The 17,561-nt window shown below is 54.1% G+C and overlaps 9 protein-coding genes across 9 annotated transcripts; 6 read left to right on the forward strand and 3 right to left on the reverse strand.

Moving 5' to 3' along the window:
• Window positions 1-163: 163 nt before the first annotated feature.
• On the reverse strand, window positions 164-1,318 carry B0T15DRAFT_573290 (uncharacterized protein; the record flags this gene model as incomplete). Its single annotated transcript, XM_062870923.1, has 3 exons — window positions 1,061-1,318; window positions 728-989; window positions 164-417 (listed from the first exon to the last, which is right to left on the reverse strand). The coding sequence occupies exons 1-3, from the start codon at window positions 1,109-1,111 to the stop codon at window positions 164-166; spliced, it is 567 nt and encodes a 188-aa protein (XP_062725056.1). The 5' UTR covers window positions 1,112-1,318.
• Window positions 1,319-2,288: 970 nt separating this feature from the next.
• B0T15DRAFT_566133 (uncharacterized protein) lies at window positions 2,289-4,760 on the reverse strand (the record flags this gene model as incomplete). The annotated part of the gene is made up of 7 exons (XM_062870687.1): window positions 2,289-2,518; window positions 2,580-2,982; window positions 3,050-3,458; window positions 3,507-3,850; window positions 3,887-3,913; window positions 4,032-4,367; window positions 4,446-4,760. 7 exons carry the CDS (start codon window positions 4,758-4,760, stop codon window positions 2,289-2,291), a joined length of 2,064 nt encoding a protein of 687 aa, XP_062725057.1.
• A 203-nt stretch (window positions 4,761-4,963) lies between these two features.
• On the forward strand, window positions 4,964-6,538 carry B0T15DRAFT_509657 (uncharacterized protein; the record flags this gene model as incomplete). The annotated part of the gene is made up of 3 exons (XM_062867801.1): window positions 4,964-5,488; window positions 5,556-5,750; window positions 5,813-6,538. 3 exons carry the CDS (start codon window positions 4,964-4,966, stop codon window positions 6,536-6,538), a joined length of 1,446 nt encoding a protein of 481 aa, XP_062725058.1.
• A 1,576-nt stretch (window positions 6,539-8,114) lies between these two features.
• On the forward strand, window positions 8,115-9,419 carry B0T15DRAFT_551894 (kinase-like domain-containing protein; the record flags this gene model as incomplete). Its single annotated transcript, XM_062870278.1, has 3 exons — window positions 8,115-8,281; window positions 8,400-8,688; window positions 8,719-9,419. The coding sequence occupies 3 exons, from the start codon at window positions 8,115-8,117 to the stop codon at window positions 9,094-9,096; spliced, it is 834 nt and encodes a 277-aa protein (XP_062725059.1). The 3' UTR covers window positions 9,097-9,419.
• Window positions 9,420-10,210: 791 nt separating this feature from the next.
• On the forward strand, window positions 10,211-11,423 carry B0T15DRAFT_136040 (uncharacterized protein). The gene has a single exon (XM_062861810.1). The coding sequence runs from the start codon at window positions 10,371-10,373 to the stop codon at window positions 11,265-11,267; it is 897 nt and encodes a 298-aa protein (XP_062725060.1). The 5' UTR covers window positions 10,211-10,370; the 3' UTR covers window positions 11,268-11,423.
• A 450-nt stretch (window positions 11,424-11,873) lies between these two features.
• Window positions 11,874-12,746, reverse strand: B0T15DRAFT_509660 (uncharacterized protein; the record flags this gene model as incomplete). The annotated part of the gene is made up of 1 exon (XM_062867802.1): window positions 11,874-12,746. One exon carries the CDS (start codon window positions 12,744-12,746, stop codon window positions 11,874-11,876), a length of 873 nt encoding a protein of 290 aa, XP_062725061.1.
• Window positions 12,747-13,854: 1,108 nt separating this feature from the next.
• Window positions 13,855-14,261, forward strand: B0T15DRAFT_491804 (uncharacterized protein; the record flags this gene model as incomplete). The annotated part of the gene is made up of 2 exons (XM_062866810.1): window positions 13,855-13,938; window positions 13,989-14,261. 2 exons carry the CDS (start codon window positions 13,855-13,857, stop codon window positions 14,259-14,261), a joined length of 357 nt encoding a protein of 118 aa, XP_062725062.1.
• Window positions 14,262-14,616: 355 nt separating this feature from the next.
• Window positions 14,617-15,234, forward strand: B0T15DRAFT_376043 (uncharacterized protein; the record flags this gene model as incomplete). Its single annotated transcript, XM_062864231.1, has 1 exon — window positions 14,617-15,234. A coding segment is annotated over one exon (618 nt), but the record flags the coding sequence as incomplete, so codon positions are not given.
• Window positions 15,235-16,371: 1,137 nt separating this feature from the next.
• Window positions 16,372-17,137, forward strand: B0T15DRAFT_491806 (uncharacterized protein; the record flags this gene model as incomplete). The annotated part of the gene is made up of 3 exons (XM_062866811.1): window positions 16,372-16,621; window positions 16,684-16,736; window positions 16,796-17,137. 3 exons carry the CDS (start codon window positions 16,372-16,374, stop codon window positions 17,135-17,137), a joined length of 645 nt encoding a protein of 214 aa, XP_062725064.1.
• Window positions 17,138-17,561: the final 424 nt, after the last annotated feature.

A 17,561-nucleotide genomic window follows, 5' to 3' on the forward strand; every position in this document is an offset into this window, starting at 1 on the left:
TGTTAGGTTGTAAAGAAAATCTGGTTTTAAGCGCAGAAGTGACGCGTCGCGGGTAAAGTGGCCGGCTCCCTTATATGGCCGGCTCGCTTATAAGATACGTTAGGTCGTTTTCCGGCTAGTAATATAGCATACATGCTTTATTAGCCTATTAAGCATAAGTCGCTTAGTCGTACCCTCCTATTCGATCTCGATGAATCGTTGGCCCTTTGCCTATTTTAATTGTCGGGTCGAACCCGAGCTCTTCCTCGCTCATCCAGAGGAATCCGAGGATCGTAGACACAAACCGCAGCCCATTCTTGTTAATGTCGAACTGCTCCGAGGCGATGCTACCGAGCCGGCCAAACACCCATAACCTTATGAGAGACCTGCAGAGGGTGAAGCCCAAGATGAAGCAACGGGTAGCCTGAGCGGCATTTTCTGCATGGACCTGAGTAGATTCACCCAACGGGCCTCGATGTGCACGTCTTTTTTGGATTCTTTGCTGCTTCTATATTCACACCTGGACAGACGTCGTTGCTGCCCGCTCGGATACGTACCTTTTCTACCACTTACAAATCCGTCAACAGAGCCCGTTTCCAAACCCTCACCCCCCCCCCCCCCCCCCCCAACCATCTTGTTGATGTCCGACTTCACCCCTCCCACGTTTCCTGCCATGGATATCTCAAACCTCCTGAATCTCGACACCTGGCCAGCGGCTAGCGGCTATGTCATTTCATCCTCCGGTTACCTATGTTCATATCACGTCCCGCCGAGTTAGTCCCTTGGAGAACCGGGCCCCCTCCAGAATAAGTAGGGCCGAAATGCTGAATCCTCTTATTGCGCACCTCGGGGAAGTCGATGCGCGTTCCGCCACCTCCCTGGGAGCTTTTAACCCACAGCCACAACAGATCCTTCACACTAATATACCCGGCGTCGCGCGGCCCACAGAACTTCATCATATCCATGTGGTTCATGTGGATGCTCTTGATTGAGATAAGCGGGTAGGATAGCTAGTGACTGGGCACAATCTGGACAGCGTTCTGTTAAACTTCTGCCGCGAAATTGAATTGATGCCACGTACCATGCCAATCTTGTGAACAGGCTTCTCTTCAAAGTAACAGAAAATCTCCATCGTGGTTTGTGGTTTTTGGCTCGGTCGTCGAGCATTGTATGGAATTCTTGTTGCAGGTTTGCCAACATTTCCGAACCGGGCTGCAGAACGCTAACTATCGCGCTGTTCGTTGTCCGGAGGACCCGGGAAATCTTCGACAACATCGCAACCCAGTCCGCTTTATTCGATCCCATATGTGGCGTGCCCTTAAAAATGATGCCCTTAGTTGATTCCAGCACATATTTGATATGCTGCTGTGCCGCGCCACGGGAGATTAGGAGAGCCAGTGAAAAGGGTTAATGGTCTCAGCTGTTCCGTCACAAGCCCCCCAAGGCTGTGGGCGACGAATAGCAGGGGCTGCCGGTTCTTGAATTATCATTAATAGACATTTCCATTATTAAAGGAACAAGTGTCTCACAGAGTCTGACTTCATCCTCCACATCGCGACATTGTTTGCCAGTGACTTCCCATGATCCTGGAATAGAGCAGATAATTATTCTTGTGTGCATCATGCGACATTGGCACTAAGTATTTTTGCAAGCCCAAGGGGAGTGCGTTGTGAGCATCCTGCCTCGATGGAAGCCAAAAAAAAAGAACCGAAAATCCGAATGACTACGGTAAACGCACAAAAAGAAGGGTAACCGACGGGAAGCAAGTGACTGGGTAAAAGAAAGCAAAACCCCTTCCCCACCAAACAACCACACCTCTATGTCTTCTCAGACCGCCAAGCACCTCAAAGCGCTCGACGTAGGCGAGTGGCCTGAGCTGTCCCAGATACATGGTACGCACACAGCCGCAACAAATCCAGCAGCGCCTCGTAGTCCCCCAGCAACCACTCCTGCTTCCCAGACACATCGTGCTCAAACACAGAGTCGCTGCTGAAGACAACGTCAACCGGAAGATCCTCCAACATATATGAAAGTCCGACACCACCATCCTCTCACCGACACCTCCAAACTCCCACTCGAGCACCCTGACCGCCCCCTCGTCCACGCCTTCGACCCATCTGCAAACTCCACCATCACCCTCCCACACCTCCCCTGTGCACCTCAAACACGCTCTTCCGCGCATACTCCCGAGACACGACCATGATATCGGACCCCGAGTCCGGCAGCGCCGCAACCGCCTTTCCCAGCAAGGTGCCCCCACACCCGGCGCTGCTCCCGCGTCGCGTCCAGACCTCCCAAACCCATGTAGTTCACGTTCGCTGGCTATCGCGGTCGTTGTCCCAAAGACCGCGCTCCAAAAGATCCTCAAGATTGCAGAGACGAACGCCCTGAAACGAACTCCACCCAGACGGCTTCGCTGACTGAATACCCAGAACCGGTCGTGGCCCCGCAGTGAAAGGACGTACCCGATCCATGCCTACCGTCACGCGATGAAAGTCGAACGGGTTTTCTCCCTTAGTGCCTGATTCTGGCACTAGGTCTATTTGATTCACCCTTAGGCCTCCTCCCTGGCCACCACCTATGAACCGAAAGCGCCGGACTGAATTCGATCACATACTGGTCTCCTTGGACGTCAACGATTCGAGCAGGAAGGTAGAGCTCCGAGTTGTCGGTGAGATGGTAATGGTATCGGAAATCCGGGTACATGACGGGTGCCTGGATAGTGTCGCCGATATGGAAGCAACGATAAGGTCGAACGTCGTACCTTTGGAGGTTTCTCCGCCATGTTCGCCACAGCCGCCGCGTGCCCTTTCCGAGTTGGGTCAACTGCTTATCGGGAAAGAAAAAGCTGCCGCTATCTTTCTCATCCCCTTGACTATCGTCCTGAGCTTCTGTAATATCGGTTGGGACTTGCTCCGGTGCACTGTCCCAATCGATATACTCTATCTCATCGCCATCCACTACCGTGACTTTCGAATCGTACCAAAGTCCGTCGTACCCGATCTGGCCAAATCGCAAATTGCATCTCAATAAATGTACTGCACGGTGTTCTGGCAAAAATAATACGTACCTGAACCTTTTCGCCAACTTTGGGTGGGTGGGCGAATGCCTTCGACGGGCCCAAAAGTGTACACTCAAATTCCGGGTATGGCAGAAGTTGAAGGGTTGTCATCGTCGCGTGGCATCGTGAAAACACAATAGCAGTCGAAACCACACCGGCCGTGATAATGTACCACGCCCCGTAACATGCCTTGAACTCGGTGATGTGAAGGTCACCGCTCCAGGCATGATCACCTGCTTCCAGCTCATGCCGGATAGACAATGCAGCGCCGAGAGAAATGCCCCCGATCGGACGAACTCGCTTCGAGAGACTCTTACGCTCGATTTGACCGGTCTGAAGGTAGCGGACGTAAACGTGAACGTCTTGGGCAGTATCGTTGAAAGTAAGCGAAGAGGGCGTCGTTGCTTGATTCCATGACCTCTCGTTCGGTAACGATTCCAAGTTCATCAGGTGTTGGAACGGTCACGATTGAGCAGAGATCCAGCCGACGTGATCAGAAGGGGACTCAATTGCCGCCGGCAAGGGAAGATCCCCGGATTCCCTTTCACATTCGACAAGTTTACCATAGCCTGCGCTTTCGAGGGCCAACCTTCTCAGTGTTTCAGACAAGAAGGAGTCGTGAAGAAGATTAAAATAGTCGTGAGGCTTGACGTAACCCTTTTGTAGCGGGTCAAGAGCAGACCGAAGAGCCGGGAGCCAGAGAGGGCGGATTGTGGAAAGACGACACGTGCCGCTTTGATCGATGCAATAGCGAGATCCGTGCTGGCGAACGAGGTCGATGTTTCCGGTTTCATGAATTCCAGTCGGTATCTTTCTGAGCACAAATGACGTTTTTACCTCATGTACGAAGCGTGCCCAAGAAACGTATATCGTCTGTCAAGAGAGCGATATCTCAGTATGGTGCGGCGATATTGAAAATTCATAAAAAGAGAAGAATAAAGAGGGGAGAGGCGGGGGAGAAGGGTGGGGGAGTAAGTTTGAGCGTCTTTACCTCGTAGCGAAGAATCGAGGCGTCGAGTTCGTCTTTTTGGAATCGATCCTTCCAAATTGATGCTGCTTCTGGGTTCTCCGCTTGATAATCTTGAACAGCCGATGAATCCGGAAACAGAGTAGCCTCCCGGAGTCGTCCCCGAAGGTATTCACATTCCTTCATGAGGCTTCCCACCACCCGGTTGATGTTAGCAAAATCGGTGCTGAGATCCAGGTCGAGCAGGTTTTCATGGAGAGTTGGTTTTTGTACGACGGCGGAATCAACAGTTTCCTTCCCATTCGTCCGTCCCTGTCGCACCATGTCCTGGAGGAATACAGCAGACACTACGCTGTATACCTGTTGAAGTTATACGGCCTTGCGTTGAATTTCCGCGAGAAGGTCGGAAATCTTGTTGAAAGCCCATATCCGCTTGACAAGTTTCTTGCCACGCGACTCTGTCTTAGTCGCAATTGTCGCTCCAGCAAGGTCGATGTCCAAGGCCTTTGCGCATTCTCTGCACGAACGTTCAATGCTTTCTAGGACATCCAGGATACGCACGAACTGTAACGCATTGGTCTTGAAGATGTCCTCGTTCCGGGGGCTCTCAAACACCGTCAACAAAATTTCAAGGTTGGTGGTCAGCAGTTGAAGCTCTTCGGCAGCTTGGTCAAGCGAGTGCAGTCGGTTCTTGATATCCAATCCCAAATTAATGAGGATGGTCACCGTGGAAACGATATCCATGGCCGACATGGTGATTGTGTGCCGAAGGCGGCTATTTTTGCACCCAGTGGGTTGGGTTCTGGGCCGGGGAGCAACTTGTTCTGGGCCGGGGTTCACTCTTGAAGGCAAAGGGTGCGTTGGTGGGGTACAAAAACGAAAGATTCTGACCCACTCTTCTCTTTCGGCCCGGTTGATCATCAGGCAGTGGCCACGAATTGTCAGTTCTCTCCCCCATGCTTCTTCAGCCCACCCTCTCTACACCCAATTCCATGGAAAGCTGGCTGAAACTATCTGGAGCGGTCGGCTTGGACGACCTGGTGCTTGCCGATTTCCCGGTCACCGGGCGCGGTGTCAGAACACTGCGGCGTCTCAAGGAAGGAGAGAGGATTCTCACCATTCCATGTGGCAATCTCTGGACGGTCGAACATGCATACGCTGATCCCCTTCTTGGACCAGCTCTGCGCTCTGCGCGGCCGCCCTTGTCTGTCGAAGACGCCTTGGCTACGTACATTCTCTTTATCCGATCTCGCGAGTCGGGATACGATGGCCTGCGAAGCCATGTGGCGGCGTTACCTACGAGCTACTCCTCAAGCATCTTCTTTGCGGAGGACGAGTTGGAAGTTTGCGCTGGAGCTTCACTGTACACCATCACGAAGCAGCTGGATCGATCGATCGAAAATGATTACAGGGCATTAGTCGTGCGAGTGCTTGGACAGTATCGAGATCTTTTCCCACTCGACAAGTTCACCATCGAAGATGTAGGTGTTATACGCGTGTGATAGATATTGCAACTCAACCACTAAACGCTTCTTCCCTTCGTTTTAGTACAAGTGGGCTCTCTGCACCGTGTGGAGTCGTGCGATGGATTTTGTCCTGCCCAATGGAAATTCGATTCGACTTTTGGCGCCCTTCGCGGATATGTTGAACCACTCGTCCGAGGTTAAGCCGTGTCATGTCTACGATGTCTCGTCTGGAAATCTCTCTGTCCTTGCAGGGAAAGATTACGAAGCCGGAGATCAGGTATGTTCGTCTTGTTCCCTGATGGTAGATACCAGTTTGTTTACGCTGAACGATTCTTTCAGGTTTTTATCTGTTATGGACCCATTCCGAATAGTCGCCTTTTGCGTCTCTATGGCTTTGTCCTGCCCGGTAATCCTAACGACAGCTATGATCTCGTTCTTGCAACGCACCCTCATGCGCCATTTTTCGAGCAAAAGCATAAGCTCTGGGTATCGGCTGGGCTCAATTCGACCTGTACCATCTCCCTCACTCTCACCGATCCGCTACCGAAAAATGTCCTTCGATACCTCCGTATTCAGCGATTGGACGAATCGGATCTCGCTGTCACAGCGCTTCAGCAAATCGATGCTACGGAGGAGAAAATCAGCGATTCGAACGAAGCGGAAGTCCTGCGGTTTTTGGTAGAATCGTTCAGTCGTCTTCTAGATAGTTTCGGAACGCAGCTGGAAAAGCTAGAAGAACAACTTGCGGAGGGTGTCTATCCTTCGGGTGGGAACGCATGGGCTGCGGCGCACGTTAGCTTGGGCGAACAACGGGTGTTAAGATTGGCGAGAAAGAGAGCGGAGGACTTGCTATCGGCTGTGGAGAGCGGAAGTGGCAATGTGAGGGGTTCGCTGTCGGCACTGGCGCGATGCGCGAATTGCGAGAAGGTTCCTGCGCAGTTGATGCTGTGTGGGAGGTGCAAAGCCGTTCCGTATTGCGGGCGGATGTGCCAGGTCGCTCATTACAAAGAGCACAAGGCAATATGTCGAGCTACCGCTTCTAAGAGCGGTTCTGAGATGAAATGAATGTATTTCGATGGCTTAGTCGGTGCCGGGGGCGTTATGAGAGGAGACAACATCGAGAAGTCCATTCCCAGCTCTTTTTAGTGTTGTTGAGGACTTAACCGGCTTCCCACAGAACTAAAGTGGTAAGTGGGTGGCGGATGTTTTCTGTGAGGAAGGTTGGACGACGGCGTCGTTGGCGCCGCAGTGTCGGCTTGCCGCGATGTCTGCCGCACAAGGCAGCCGGGGCAGACGGGGTCCTTGGGTCTTGTTGCTGTTGTGGTGATGTCTGTCTCTGTACTTCGTATGCGCAACCAACGCGCGGGGTGTTACCTAAGCACGTGATGTCCTTCCCAGACCGAGCGACAGGGCTGCGGCGGGGATCTTGACGACGTCGGCCGGGGAGCCGGAGAGCCGGAAGGGTCCTGACGCTGGGGGCTTCGGCGCTGTTGGTTAACAAAAGTCATGAATTCACGTAACCAAGGCAAAATGAAGGCTTCACCGGGGCTCACTTAGTAGATTGCAGAGGACCTGTGCTTCACTGCTCAAGGCTGAGTTCTTGCAGATGACTCATGCATCACGGCTACATGCCCCGCCTAGCTCAGTGATGCATGTCCATACGCCCGGCTAGAGAGGTATGCGACTCGAGAGCAGAATGGCGGCGTAACAAGTCCTTGTGGTTACGATAAAGGTGTATAAGAGCCTTAAGCTTCTAGATCAATCCTTCACTGTCAATTAGTTCAGCAAGCCCCTAGCTGTGACACTTTTGTCTCATTCTCAGATTCCAAACCGCCTGTCCGCTTATTTCTCCCTCTTTTCATCCGTCTTCTCCACGCCACCGCGACCATGTGCACGAAACATGTCTCTGTCACGATCCACACATGTGGCAAGCATGTAAATTAGACTACAAACTTGATGCTTGTGGAGATATGGCAGCGCCGGGTCATAAGGTGACGGAGAACGAGCTTGTCTCGACCAAGGTGAAGGGCGCCTGTGGCCTCTATGACTGCCTGGTTTGCAACCCCAGTGTGGCTACCATTACCACGATTACCATGTAATGATGGTGGGGATATATTTCTTGTAGTTATTTGCCAAGGCTATCTTAGGTCGCACAGTCTGCCCTTGATTAGCGTCCGTTCCAATGCCTAGCGACAGCGTCCGCCTCGAGCAGTGCCGACTTTACATGCGGAGGAACTTGTGATGGTGATTTTTATCTATTTATCGGGTTACCTACAGGTACTTGACAGTCCGAGAAGTATAGATGGATGGAATTTCTTTTCGCCCGAAGGGCCGAAAGGCACTTGAGCCTGGGAGGGCCTTGACACGCTAACTACATCCGGGTCGAGGGGCTCTGTGGCTTGGGTTGACAGGTTGACACGTGATCTTGCTTTCTCGAACGCGATTCTCTATTGGCTGGGAGTTTTGGAGCCGAGAACCCACACCGCTTGGTTATGCTATAATTATGTAGGCAACTTTGACCAAGTAACCTGAGGTTCCCTACCTGAACTTGGCTCGATCCTAAAAAAGCTTGACCATAGACCCGCTCGAGTAAAACACCCAGATCATCAGGATTCATTTATCCTACAAGTGAGAAGCAGCAATGCCTATCTATGGCTCAACATGCAGCGTTGAACCTGTCTCTCCGGGTATTGTGGTGAAGAAACCCCATCAGCTTGGAGAGGAATACTTTGACAAACGGTTTGCAAACAACTTCTCTGTGGAGCGGCAAATCCTTGAGAGACTGGGCCAGCACCCCAGGATTGTCAGGTGATATTATCATTCCGATTTCCCGAATACATCTGCGTTTTATCGGCCGTCTAGCCTCACAGCTCTCGCTCAGATATCTCGGCCTGCAAGGGGATGGCATCCTTCTCGGCTAAGCCAGCCACGGCAACCTCCAGGCGTATCTCGCCGAGCATCACGCGTCCACGCCGCTGGACCAGCGCCTGCGCTGGTGCCGCCAACTTGCCGAGGCCCTCGACTACATCCACGGCCGCGGCGTGCTGCACTCAGACCTCCGCCCGGGCAACATCCTGGTCCACGAGACGACGCCGGGCGCGCGGGACCTGATGCTCGCCGACTTTGGTGGCTCGGTGTGCGAGGAGCTCGGACTGGACGGGCTGTCCCTGCCCGACGGCCCGTTCTATAGTCCCGTCTTCAACTGGCAGTCGAGCGTCCTGCTAGACTTGTTCGGCATGGGATAGATATTCTATACGGTCCATACGGGACGGTGGCCGTACAAGCCGACGCCGGGGCGGTTCGGCAAAGTCGACGACCGGCTGGAGTGGGAGGACAAGGTGGTGTATCCCAACTTCCAACAGGACAAGTTTCCCGATGATGTCGGGGATTTGCCGGCGGGAGACGTGATTTTGGCATGCTGGAAGAGAGAGTTTGCGACGGCGAAAGACGCGCTGACGGCTCTGGACAAATATCTCGGGGCAAGGGAGAAGAAGTGCGCTGAGCCAACAGCCGTCACGGAGAATGAAAATCGTGGAGAAGATGAACTTAATAACAACGTAGTGGGTATAGAAAACCGAGGCAACCAGTATGAAGGTAGATTAACTAGTCTTATACAGCGCTAAGAGAGAATGGAAATAGAGCATTATGTTGCCGATAGCACTTAAGAGATGGGACACCCGTACATCCCGGGATCTCAGGGCAAAGAATCGGCGTCTACGTTCGGTAGAGGCCTGGATATGGCTCCCCACTTTAGGGAGGTGGCATCAAATACTGCTGGTCTTGCAGACACTCACACGGTTTAAACCAGTAGAGCGTTATTGCAGGGTGGAAAAAGAGCGCTTGGGCCAGGAACGAGGGTTTATACCGATGGTGGTAACCTTAAGACAGGTCTGTATGCAAAAGACTTAAGGAATGGAAAAATTGCTGATAGAGATGTTAGGCTCTCCGAACCAGTGCTGCCGAAGCGCAACCTATCGACAATCTCAGTCCCGTGGGCAGGTCCTACAATCCAGCTGAGACTTCGCAACATGCATCACGTGGCAAATGAAAGCGTGAAGAGTTGCCCGAGAAATCCGATCTGAGAGTCTGACGTGTGCTGCAAACCAGCACGAGCAAGATCGATCTGAATTAGGCCTGCGTTGAGCTTGGGGGTAAGTTTCACCGGCTCGATGAAATAGTACAGCAGTGCGGACGTTATGAAACGGCACTTGAAAGGGAATTACCATGTTAGCATCCTGAAGTCTTGGTAGGGCTGAGCGCTCGTGGGAATCGTCGAAAATATTTCGCTCGGTCGCACTCTATGGAGGTACTTCCCGAGTCCCGACAGCCGCGCAGTCAGTCGCGGGCACGTGAGAAATAGTAAAGTGATCTGGTGCACGGGCCCAAAAAGTGCCCAACATGGGTCATGTCCCAAATACCTATTCTTCCGCTCTTCCGTATAAAGCCACCCCCAGTGAGGAGTGTCCGTAAAGCGCCCAATCCGAAGTGCCGCCAAGGTGGGTACCTCGGTCAAGGCAGATTGGCTACGGAGTACCCCCGTGCTACCTGCCCAAACCGGGCAATGCGTCAAGCTCATGGGGCGCGAGCCCGAAGGCGCGTATCCCGATCCCGGATCTACACTATGTACCGTACACTAGGACTCCGCCAATGAGCGAAAAACAACGGCCAGCCTCTAGCAGTTTGAGGCTTAGATCCAGAAACAGGCGGAGAAAAAGGATTGTGGGCACCAGGGGCACGCTAGTTGGTTGCGGGTTGAGTTCAATATAGGTATCTATCCCCTACCAAGGTCCAAGGCTTCCCCCGAGCCCTCGCTCTTGTGTCCCCAGTAGCTCAACAGAGTCAACACAACACACCACATCAACTTCAAGTCCCGACTCGGACATTGACGACTGCCACGATGTATTCATGTTGGCTCTGGGCATCCGCAGGCCTGGCGACGTTCGCGGCCGCGGCAGAGGTGGTCACGACACCCCGGCAATTTGAAGTCGACATCGTCTTTCCGCACAACGAGACATACAAGCCAGCCGACACCATGCCCATTGTCCTGGCCATCCAAAACGCCAGCGCCGCGACATCGATTGGGAGCTTTAGCATATTCTGGCGGATCGCGCAACTCCAAGGGGGACAGCTCAACTCGGCCTCGTCGAGCACTGTGGATTTTGGCAATTTTGAGGTCTTTAGCAACGAAACGTCGGCCGACACGCCATTGTTCCTCGCCGCCTTCACCAATGTCACCGACTGGATCCGGTACGGACGACCAATCCCACCAGCCACCGAATACACACCAGCAGTCGACGACAGGTACATGCTACAGTGGAGCATTGTTTGGACGAGCCTGTTTGGGACCTGCACGAAATTCGAATCCTTGGTTTCTGCCGATCTGCCAGCCGACGGAGCTCTGACGTTCAACATCCAGACAGTGTGGGGCCAGGAGGGAACTGGCTGGCAGGGCGACATCCACGACGTGCAGGAGGCCATCCCTGAGTGTCCGGAATTCGGAGCACTCGTCCAGATTGGGCCGCCTCCTAACGCGACGAAGCCGGCATGCCCGGGGTTTGAGATCCTCGAGAGCAGGCAAGGCAACCCTTGCGCCGTCAAGGTTGACCAGCCCGCGGCGAGCAGCATTTCAAGCCGCGTGTCAAGCTCCGTCTCAAGCTACATGTCCAAGTACCACCCAACCCCAACCACCACCGCTGCCGTTGAGTCGTCGACAAGCAAGGCCGGCGTGGGTCCCGCTCGGACGGTGCAGACGGCGCTGGCGGCCGCTTGCGTGCTCTGCGGCCTGGTAGTGTGAGGAGTTTGGGAAGGACTAGCTAAAGGAAATAAGAGAGGCGAGACGTTGGGTTGAAATAGGCGGGCTAGGAGTCAAGGACGTTGCCGTTTGGCGTATCCTTGTAGACTTGTCTACACGTGGGGACGCTTTAATTCTCATAATACGTGTAATCATTTAATATAGCGGGCAGGTCTGCGCAGCTAGTTGAGCTGATGCTCTTCTAGGCTGGACCGAATTAAAGAGAGGAGGCTTATCGCATGTCATGGACCGCACCCTGTTTTTCTTCTTTTTGGCGCTTCCCGTTTCCCCAGCTGGTCCACACACTCACAGTCTATGGAAACTAGAGTTCAAGAAGGGGCAAGGAGACGGGGGGCGAAGAGCGAGGGGACCAGGTATAGCTGCTGCGAATCGTCTCTGGACACTCCCATCCTGATAGTTCAGGAGACAGAGGGGACTAGCAACCGAGGAGACACTTGGTCTTGCTTGATCTTAGAGGCGCACCAAAGGTTCCGACTTTAGATTGGGAACCTCAATGACTATATACCAGCGGGAACTATTTCTCCCTACCACCTCACTTGTCTTATTCTACAAAGCGCTTGCCTAACCAACTTCAGGGGCAGTATCGTATCATGCCGGATCACGCCCTACAAACTGCCAAAGCTTCTCGTCATTCTTGACGGCCTCCCAGCGCGCTCTCATCTTCTCCAAGATATCTGCCGTGGTGGCTTTGAGCTTCTCGATATCGTCCGCCTCAGCAGCCAAGAGCGCCTTTGCGAGGTCTTCTTTATAGGTAGCACCCACGTGCTGCTCCAGGGCCGCGTACATGTCGACAAGCGCAGGGGTCTCTTTGCTACGGTTTTGGCACCTGTCTCGCAAGACGTCCGCATCTTTCTCCGGCAGCCCGTCGATAACCAGCTCCTCAACATTGCGTAGGCAGCCGAGCCACAATCTCAGCACCCCGATGCACTGTTTCCGGTCACCTTCGACCTCGTAATCGTTCCAGCAGGGATGCCGCCAGTTTATTTCGTCGTTCTCGTTGTTGCAGTCGAGTTCGCAGTCCAGCCGGAGGAACTCGATGCACGACGAAAGCGGCGACCGCTGTAGATTCGTCACGATCTCGCGCACCGCTTCTCGGATAAGCGAGAGCTTATGATCCTCTGTATATCGCACACGGATGCTGAGTCTCCGCAGGTGCGGCAGCGCAGCCCGCCCGAACCTTTCCCCCCAAATGCCCGACAGGGCGGGCGGGTAGTCGATGCCGTAGTAGTACGGGCCCCATGTGTTGGAAATCTCCAGCTCAAACGTATTCTCGCCGTATAGTATGGGCAGGGCATCGGCGTGGATTTGCTTGCATATCCGGAGCAGTTGAGAACCCAGTCTCGAGGGGTTTTCGAGCCATGCCGTCCCCAGAGTTTTTGACCACTCTCCAATGGCATCTGGGTAACAGAGAACAAGTCTGTAGACCTTGATGCGGAGCTCGGCGGGAAGGGAGAGGAACATTGCTGTGTTTATTGCGGCTGCACCTCGCGGTTGGTTTCAAGTTTGAAAGGAAAAGTCCTAACCCTACTTTAGTTTGCCTCAACTCGCAAACTAGGTAACGTTTATTGGTCATATTACATACCAGCAGGCAAGTTAGAGGCACTCTTTATGCGGTTCGCCGTAGGATATCGGCAGGATTGGCAGCTTATTTGGCTAAGTTGCTGACGTTCCGGGGGGTACGAGGGAAGATTGCTTTGGGCGTGTCCTGGAAGAGATTGGCAAGCCGATACGGGGAGATATCAGAGAAGGATGATGACTTGAACAGGGTCCTAATGATGGCTGGGACCAAGAACCGATTGATAGATGTAACTGGAAAGTTGTGTGTAAGAGGGATGAATCCGAGTGCCCAGCGGATTCCACAGCCCCAGTTTAATACCAGTCTCACGCCCGGGTCGTACCTACTTTCCTCACCCAACCAATATCGGACCGCCACCGCGATCTAGTGGACTGTGGAGATGACTCATGAGACATGACGTCGAAGACTTAGCCTCAAACTCCTCTCCCTCAAACAAACTTCTCACGTCGACCAACATGACGATCCGTCCAGTCAAGACATCCCCGAAGCGTTTTCCATCCGCACCCATGCCCAAGCCGCCATCCAACGCCAAGGCCTCGTTTAACCTGGGGCGGATCTATTATGAGGGCCAGAGGGGCCTCGAGAGGAACATGGCGTTGACCACGAAGTACTTCTTTGATGTCACGCAAAAGTACTGGAAGGCCGTGAGGCCGACAACCCAAAGCCTCAGCTAGACAGGACGGCTGGTAAGGCAGCCGGTTTTATTGGCCGCATGCATGTACATGCGCGGCGAGGGCGTATCATTGCTGCAAACGTACCTTACGTAACGTTGCAATTGACCGCCCGCTTCTCTGGGGTTGTGGGGAAAGTCGATGGAGCCACTCGCTACGATACTGGCTTAGTGTATGGAGACAGATGCCAACCCTCAGGATGAATCATAATGATCCCGAGTCCTTGCTCCACATATATAACACTATTCGTTTGCGACCCAGTACAAAATATGAGATTCTAAACAATTCCCCTCTCTTTTGTGCATCCTATCCTGACGCCAATATGTCTTCCACCGAGAGCTTAACCCCTGACGTCCTATCTAACCTCCCTCCTATCCCCGAAGACGAATTCTGCGTCTTCGGCTGCGTATGTCCCCCGTTCCTCCCCTTCCCTCCATTCTAATCTAATACTCACAGGTCTACGCCCACCCCGCCCACGCTAACGCCCTAGAACAAGTCTATGCCCTAACCACCCATCTGGCTGCCTCAGAGCCGGGGATTCTGCACTATTGCGTCGCCAGAGACGAGGAGGATAGAAATATGTTTCATTTCTTTGAGAGGTACGCGGGACGGAAGGCGTTTGAGGAGCACAACAAGCAGCCGGTGATTGTGAAGTTGTTGAATGAGGATGGGTACATTAAGAGTGTGGAGGCAAAGTTTGTGAAGGCTATCAAGGGGAAAGGGAATTAGTGGGTACCTAGGCGGTCATCAAGCGAGGGAAGCGGTAACTCATGGTCTGATGGGTTGTGTCAGGTATAGGATTCAAGCTGATAGATGCAACTTGGGCAACCGTGCTGAGGGCGAGAGACACGTCGAGAAGCCGAGCGTGCCAACCTAGCGTAGAGTGCAGACTGCAGACGCGGGTAAGATGGGCCGTCTTATCACCCTACTTGGCGGTCCGAGCGTTGTTCCACCGATGGCCCCCTCTACCGCCTGTATAGACTTTCGCCACATGTTGAAAATACGGAGTGCCGCCTCACCGTCCCAGTCAGATTTGCCAGTTGGCGGAGGGATTTTGTCCGTGGAACAAGCCTCGGTGAGCAAGGGCTATACCCAGGACGAGTGGCCGCTCGAAGACGAATGCCGGACCGTCGCCCTACTTGAGAAGATCAAGCGGGCCATGGCAGACGCCGGCGCCCACCCGGATCGACCCATTGGTCCCATGAGGAAGCCAAAAACAGCCGGCGACGTGGTGGCCAACCTGCGTTCATTCAGCGACGAAGCCCGACGGTCACCGCCATCAACAGATTCAACACCACCGCCTGACGACTCCATCCCGCTCCCGCCATTCCCGCCGCTGCCTGCCTGCTACGGCTGGACAGCCGTTCCCCGGGACGAGACACCCTACCTCAACCCGCCGGTCTCGGACCTCGTCGATTGGGAGGTCGACTGGCACTGGGCCATTGTGTACGAGCTGGTGCCGGGAGCGCCACAAGATATCCAAGTCGGCCAGGCCCATCTAGATTTCTTCTACGCCGTCGGTTTCGCCATGGAGGCGTACAAGCCCGATAACTGGCGCGGTGGCAGGCTGGTCGACTTCAACGACGTGTGCTCGCCGTTTACCATCGGCTGGACGCGAACTGCCGTCGTTCCCCGGGATGCGCAAACGTGGTTCTGGACGCTAGATTTCAGGAATGATAGGGGGATCAGGCATACGATTGTGCCGGTGCCAAAGACGAGATAGAAAGTTGAAAAGATTTGTAACTTAGACACACTTCGACTTCGGTCGGTCACGAAGAGGCGCGTCTCGTACCGGTGCCCCGTCCATTACTTCCCGTTTCCGCGTGGTCAGGAAAGGCCTATCACTCAATCCAAACTGACCAATCAGGGAGTAGTCGCCCGTGGGGAGTAACCGGGGCTTGGGGCGTCGTGTCCGCCAGAACTGGGGTCGATTAGTAGCGGCGCCATTCCGTGTGCCAGTGGAGACCGGGAACCGACTCACGATTTTTAAAGCGACAGGCTCGCCGCCGCCGACTGCGACTTTGAAGACGATGCACTCTCGCCTGTGCCCAAGATAGTCGATCCATTTAATCTCGGCGCCGTGGCCAGGAAAGCGGCGCAGTTTGGTGTGCTTAAAATCGCGCCATGCAGTGGATGGCGGCCCTTCTAGAATCCCATCTTCAATGTGTGGTAAATCGCCCGGGTTGGTGTTCTCATACGCCAAGACGGCCATTCTGTGAGAAGCAAGACGGAAAGTACAGTGGGGAAATCTTGAGGCTAAGAGGAGGGCAGCGGGACACTTTTTACCTCCAGACTCCGTTCGCCCTCCTGGCTGCCCCGAAATGATGCGCTATTCTGCCGAACAGACACTGACCATTCGACCACCTCGGCATACGAAGGTTGCATAAACCTCTATTTGCCAGAGCATAAGGGTCTCTCCTCAAGGTCTGCCAGCATCATGCATGCCTCTTCGGGGAAACGTGGCGCCGTCTTACCTTGCTGCGCCGTGAGTTCTGCCTATGCATCTTGGCCGTGAGAGCGACGCAGACGGGGAAACGCGTCGATCATTGGGTGCCACAACTTCTTGGCCGAGACAAACGGTAACGGGCAGCTCAACTCCCATGCCGGCATTCCCTGTGTGAGGGCGTCAGCCGCACGAGGCTCGGAGGATCGACGAAGCCAGCTGTGCGTTGAAAAGTGCCTATATATATAACTCCATCCCAACGGCCAAATGCGTGCTCCCAACATTCACTCGGAACCGCAGTTCTCCAAGGTTCCAACTTCCTCGTTCATCCTGAACCATCCACATTCGTTTGGTATCACAGTCACCGCCGTTCGTTCGTTCAACCTCAACACCAACATGCGTACCTTTCTCGTCGTCGTTAGCGCTGCGCTCGGTCTTGCCCATGCGGCGACCAATATGCTGAGCCCTTATGGGGCCATGAGCAAGCGCCAGGGCGGGGCCTTCGATCCGGATGAACAGACCGGGCGCGGCGACACGTGCATCGAAGCCTTCGGACCGGGCTATATCGAATGCCGGCCTGAGTCGGCCACCGAGAACAGCCTCTGCATCAACCCGGACGAGGGCCAGTCATGCTGCCAAAATCTCTGTACGTTGGTCCGGACTTGACATTTGGCTTTGTTGCAGGAACTAGCTGCTGACTCTCGACAGGGGGCTGCCCGGCCGACTCCTTCTGCCTCGTGGATGGCCTCTGCTGCCCTACCGTATGTCCCACTACCCTGCCCTCTCCACCTGTAAACATCACTGACGCCATCTCATCTAGGGTCTCGACCCGGAGACGTGCGCATCCGAAAATGGCGTCGACCTCCCACCCAACTTCGGCATCAGCACCGCGCCTCCCATCGAGGAGACTGCCACGTCGACGCGCACTACCCGTGTCAGCACTGCTGCTCCCGACACCACGTCCACTCCTGACAGTGAGACCACGTCCGAGCCAGCCACTACCACTTCGGCGCCGACTACTAGTAGAACTGGCGGCAATGGCACGACCACCCGCACTACCAGCCCTTCGAGTTCGAGCGGCGTCGTCACCGCTGCCGCGTACCAGGAGAAGGCCGGTGTTGCTGCCGTGGTTATGGGGCTTGCTGCTGCCATTGCGCTTTGAGCACGCGGGCGTTTATACTGCCCATGGTTGTTATGAGGTGTCGATGCAGTTCGCCTATCTATGGGAAAGATGACGGAAGGTAATGAAGTCTTATATCTGGTATAAGGTAGTCTAGCCTATCTTTATCTCAGGGGTGTCAAGACATATTGGGATGGTTATTAGTATTCTGAACGAACAGAACAATACGAATCAGGTCGACTGGCCGCTTTTATATTCCAGCTTTATGTTTGTACAAGCAACCGTGCCCGGAACCGGTGTAGACGCCGGGACGGCAATTGTGATATGCTGCATGTTGTGGCGGCCGTCGGCCTTGGAACCCGGGAGAGTTTCACTGTCCTTCAGATAGGGCTCTTCAACCCGGATTCGCAATGGTGTCGCTTATCAATCGGAAGTTGGTGATGGTTACACAATGTTTCCGTTCCAA

This window comes from Chaetomium strumarium, assembly GCF_033439665.1.
Source record: "Chaetomium strumarium strain CBS 333.67 chromosome Unknown B0T15scaffold_2, whole genome shotgun sequence".
Classification (NCBI taxonomy): domain Eukaryota; kingdom Fungi; phylum Ascomycota; class Sordariomycetes; order Sordariales; family Chaetomiaceae; genus Chaetomium; species Chaetomium strumarium.

Coding starts and splice junctions, on each gene's coding strand:
- B0T15DRAFT_136040 (XM_062861810.1), top strand. CDS start 10,371: ATGTATTCATGTTGGCTCTGGGCATCCGCAGGCCTGGCGACGTTCGCG.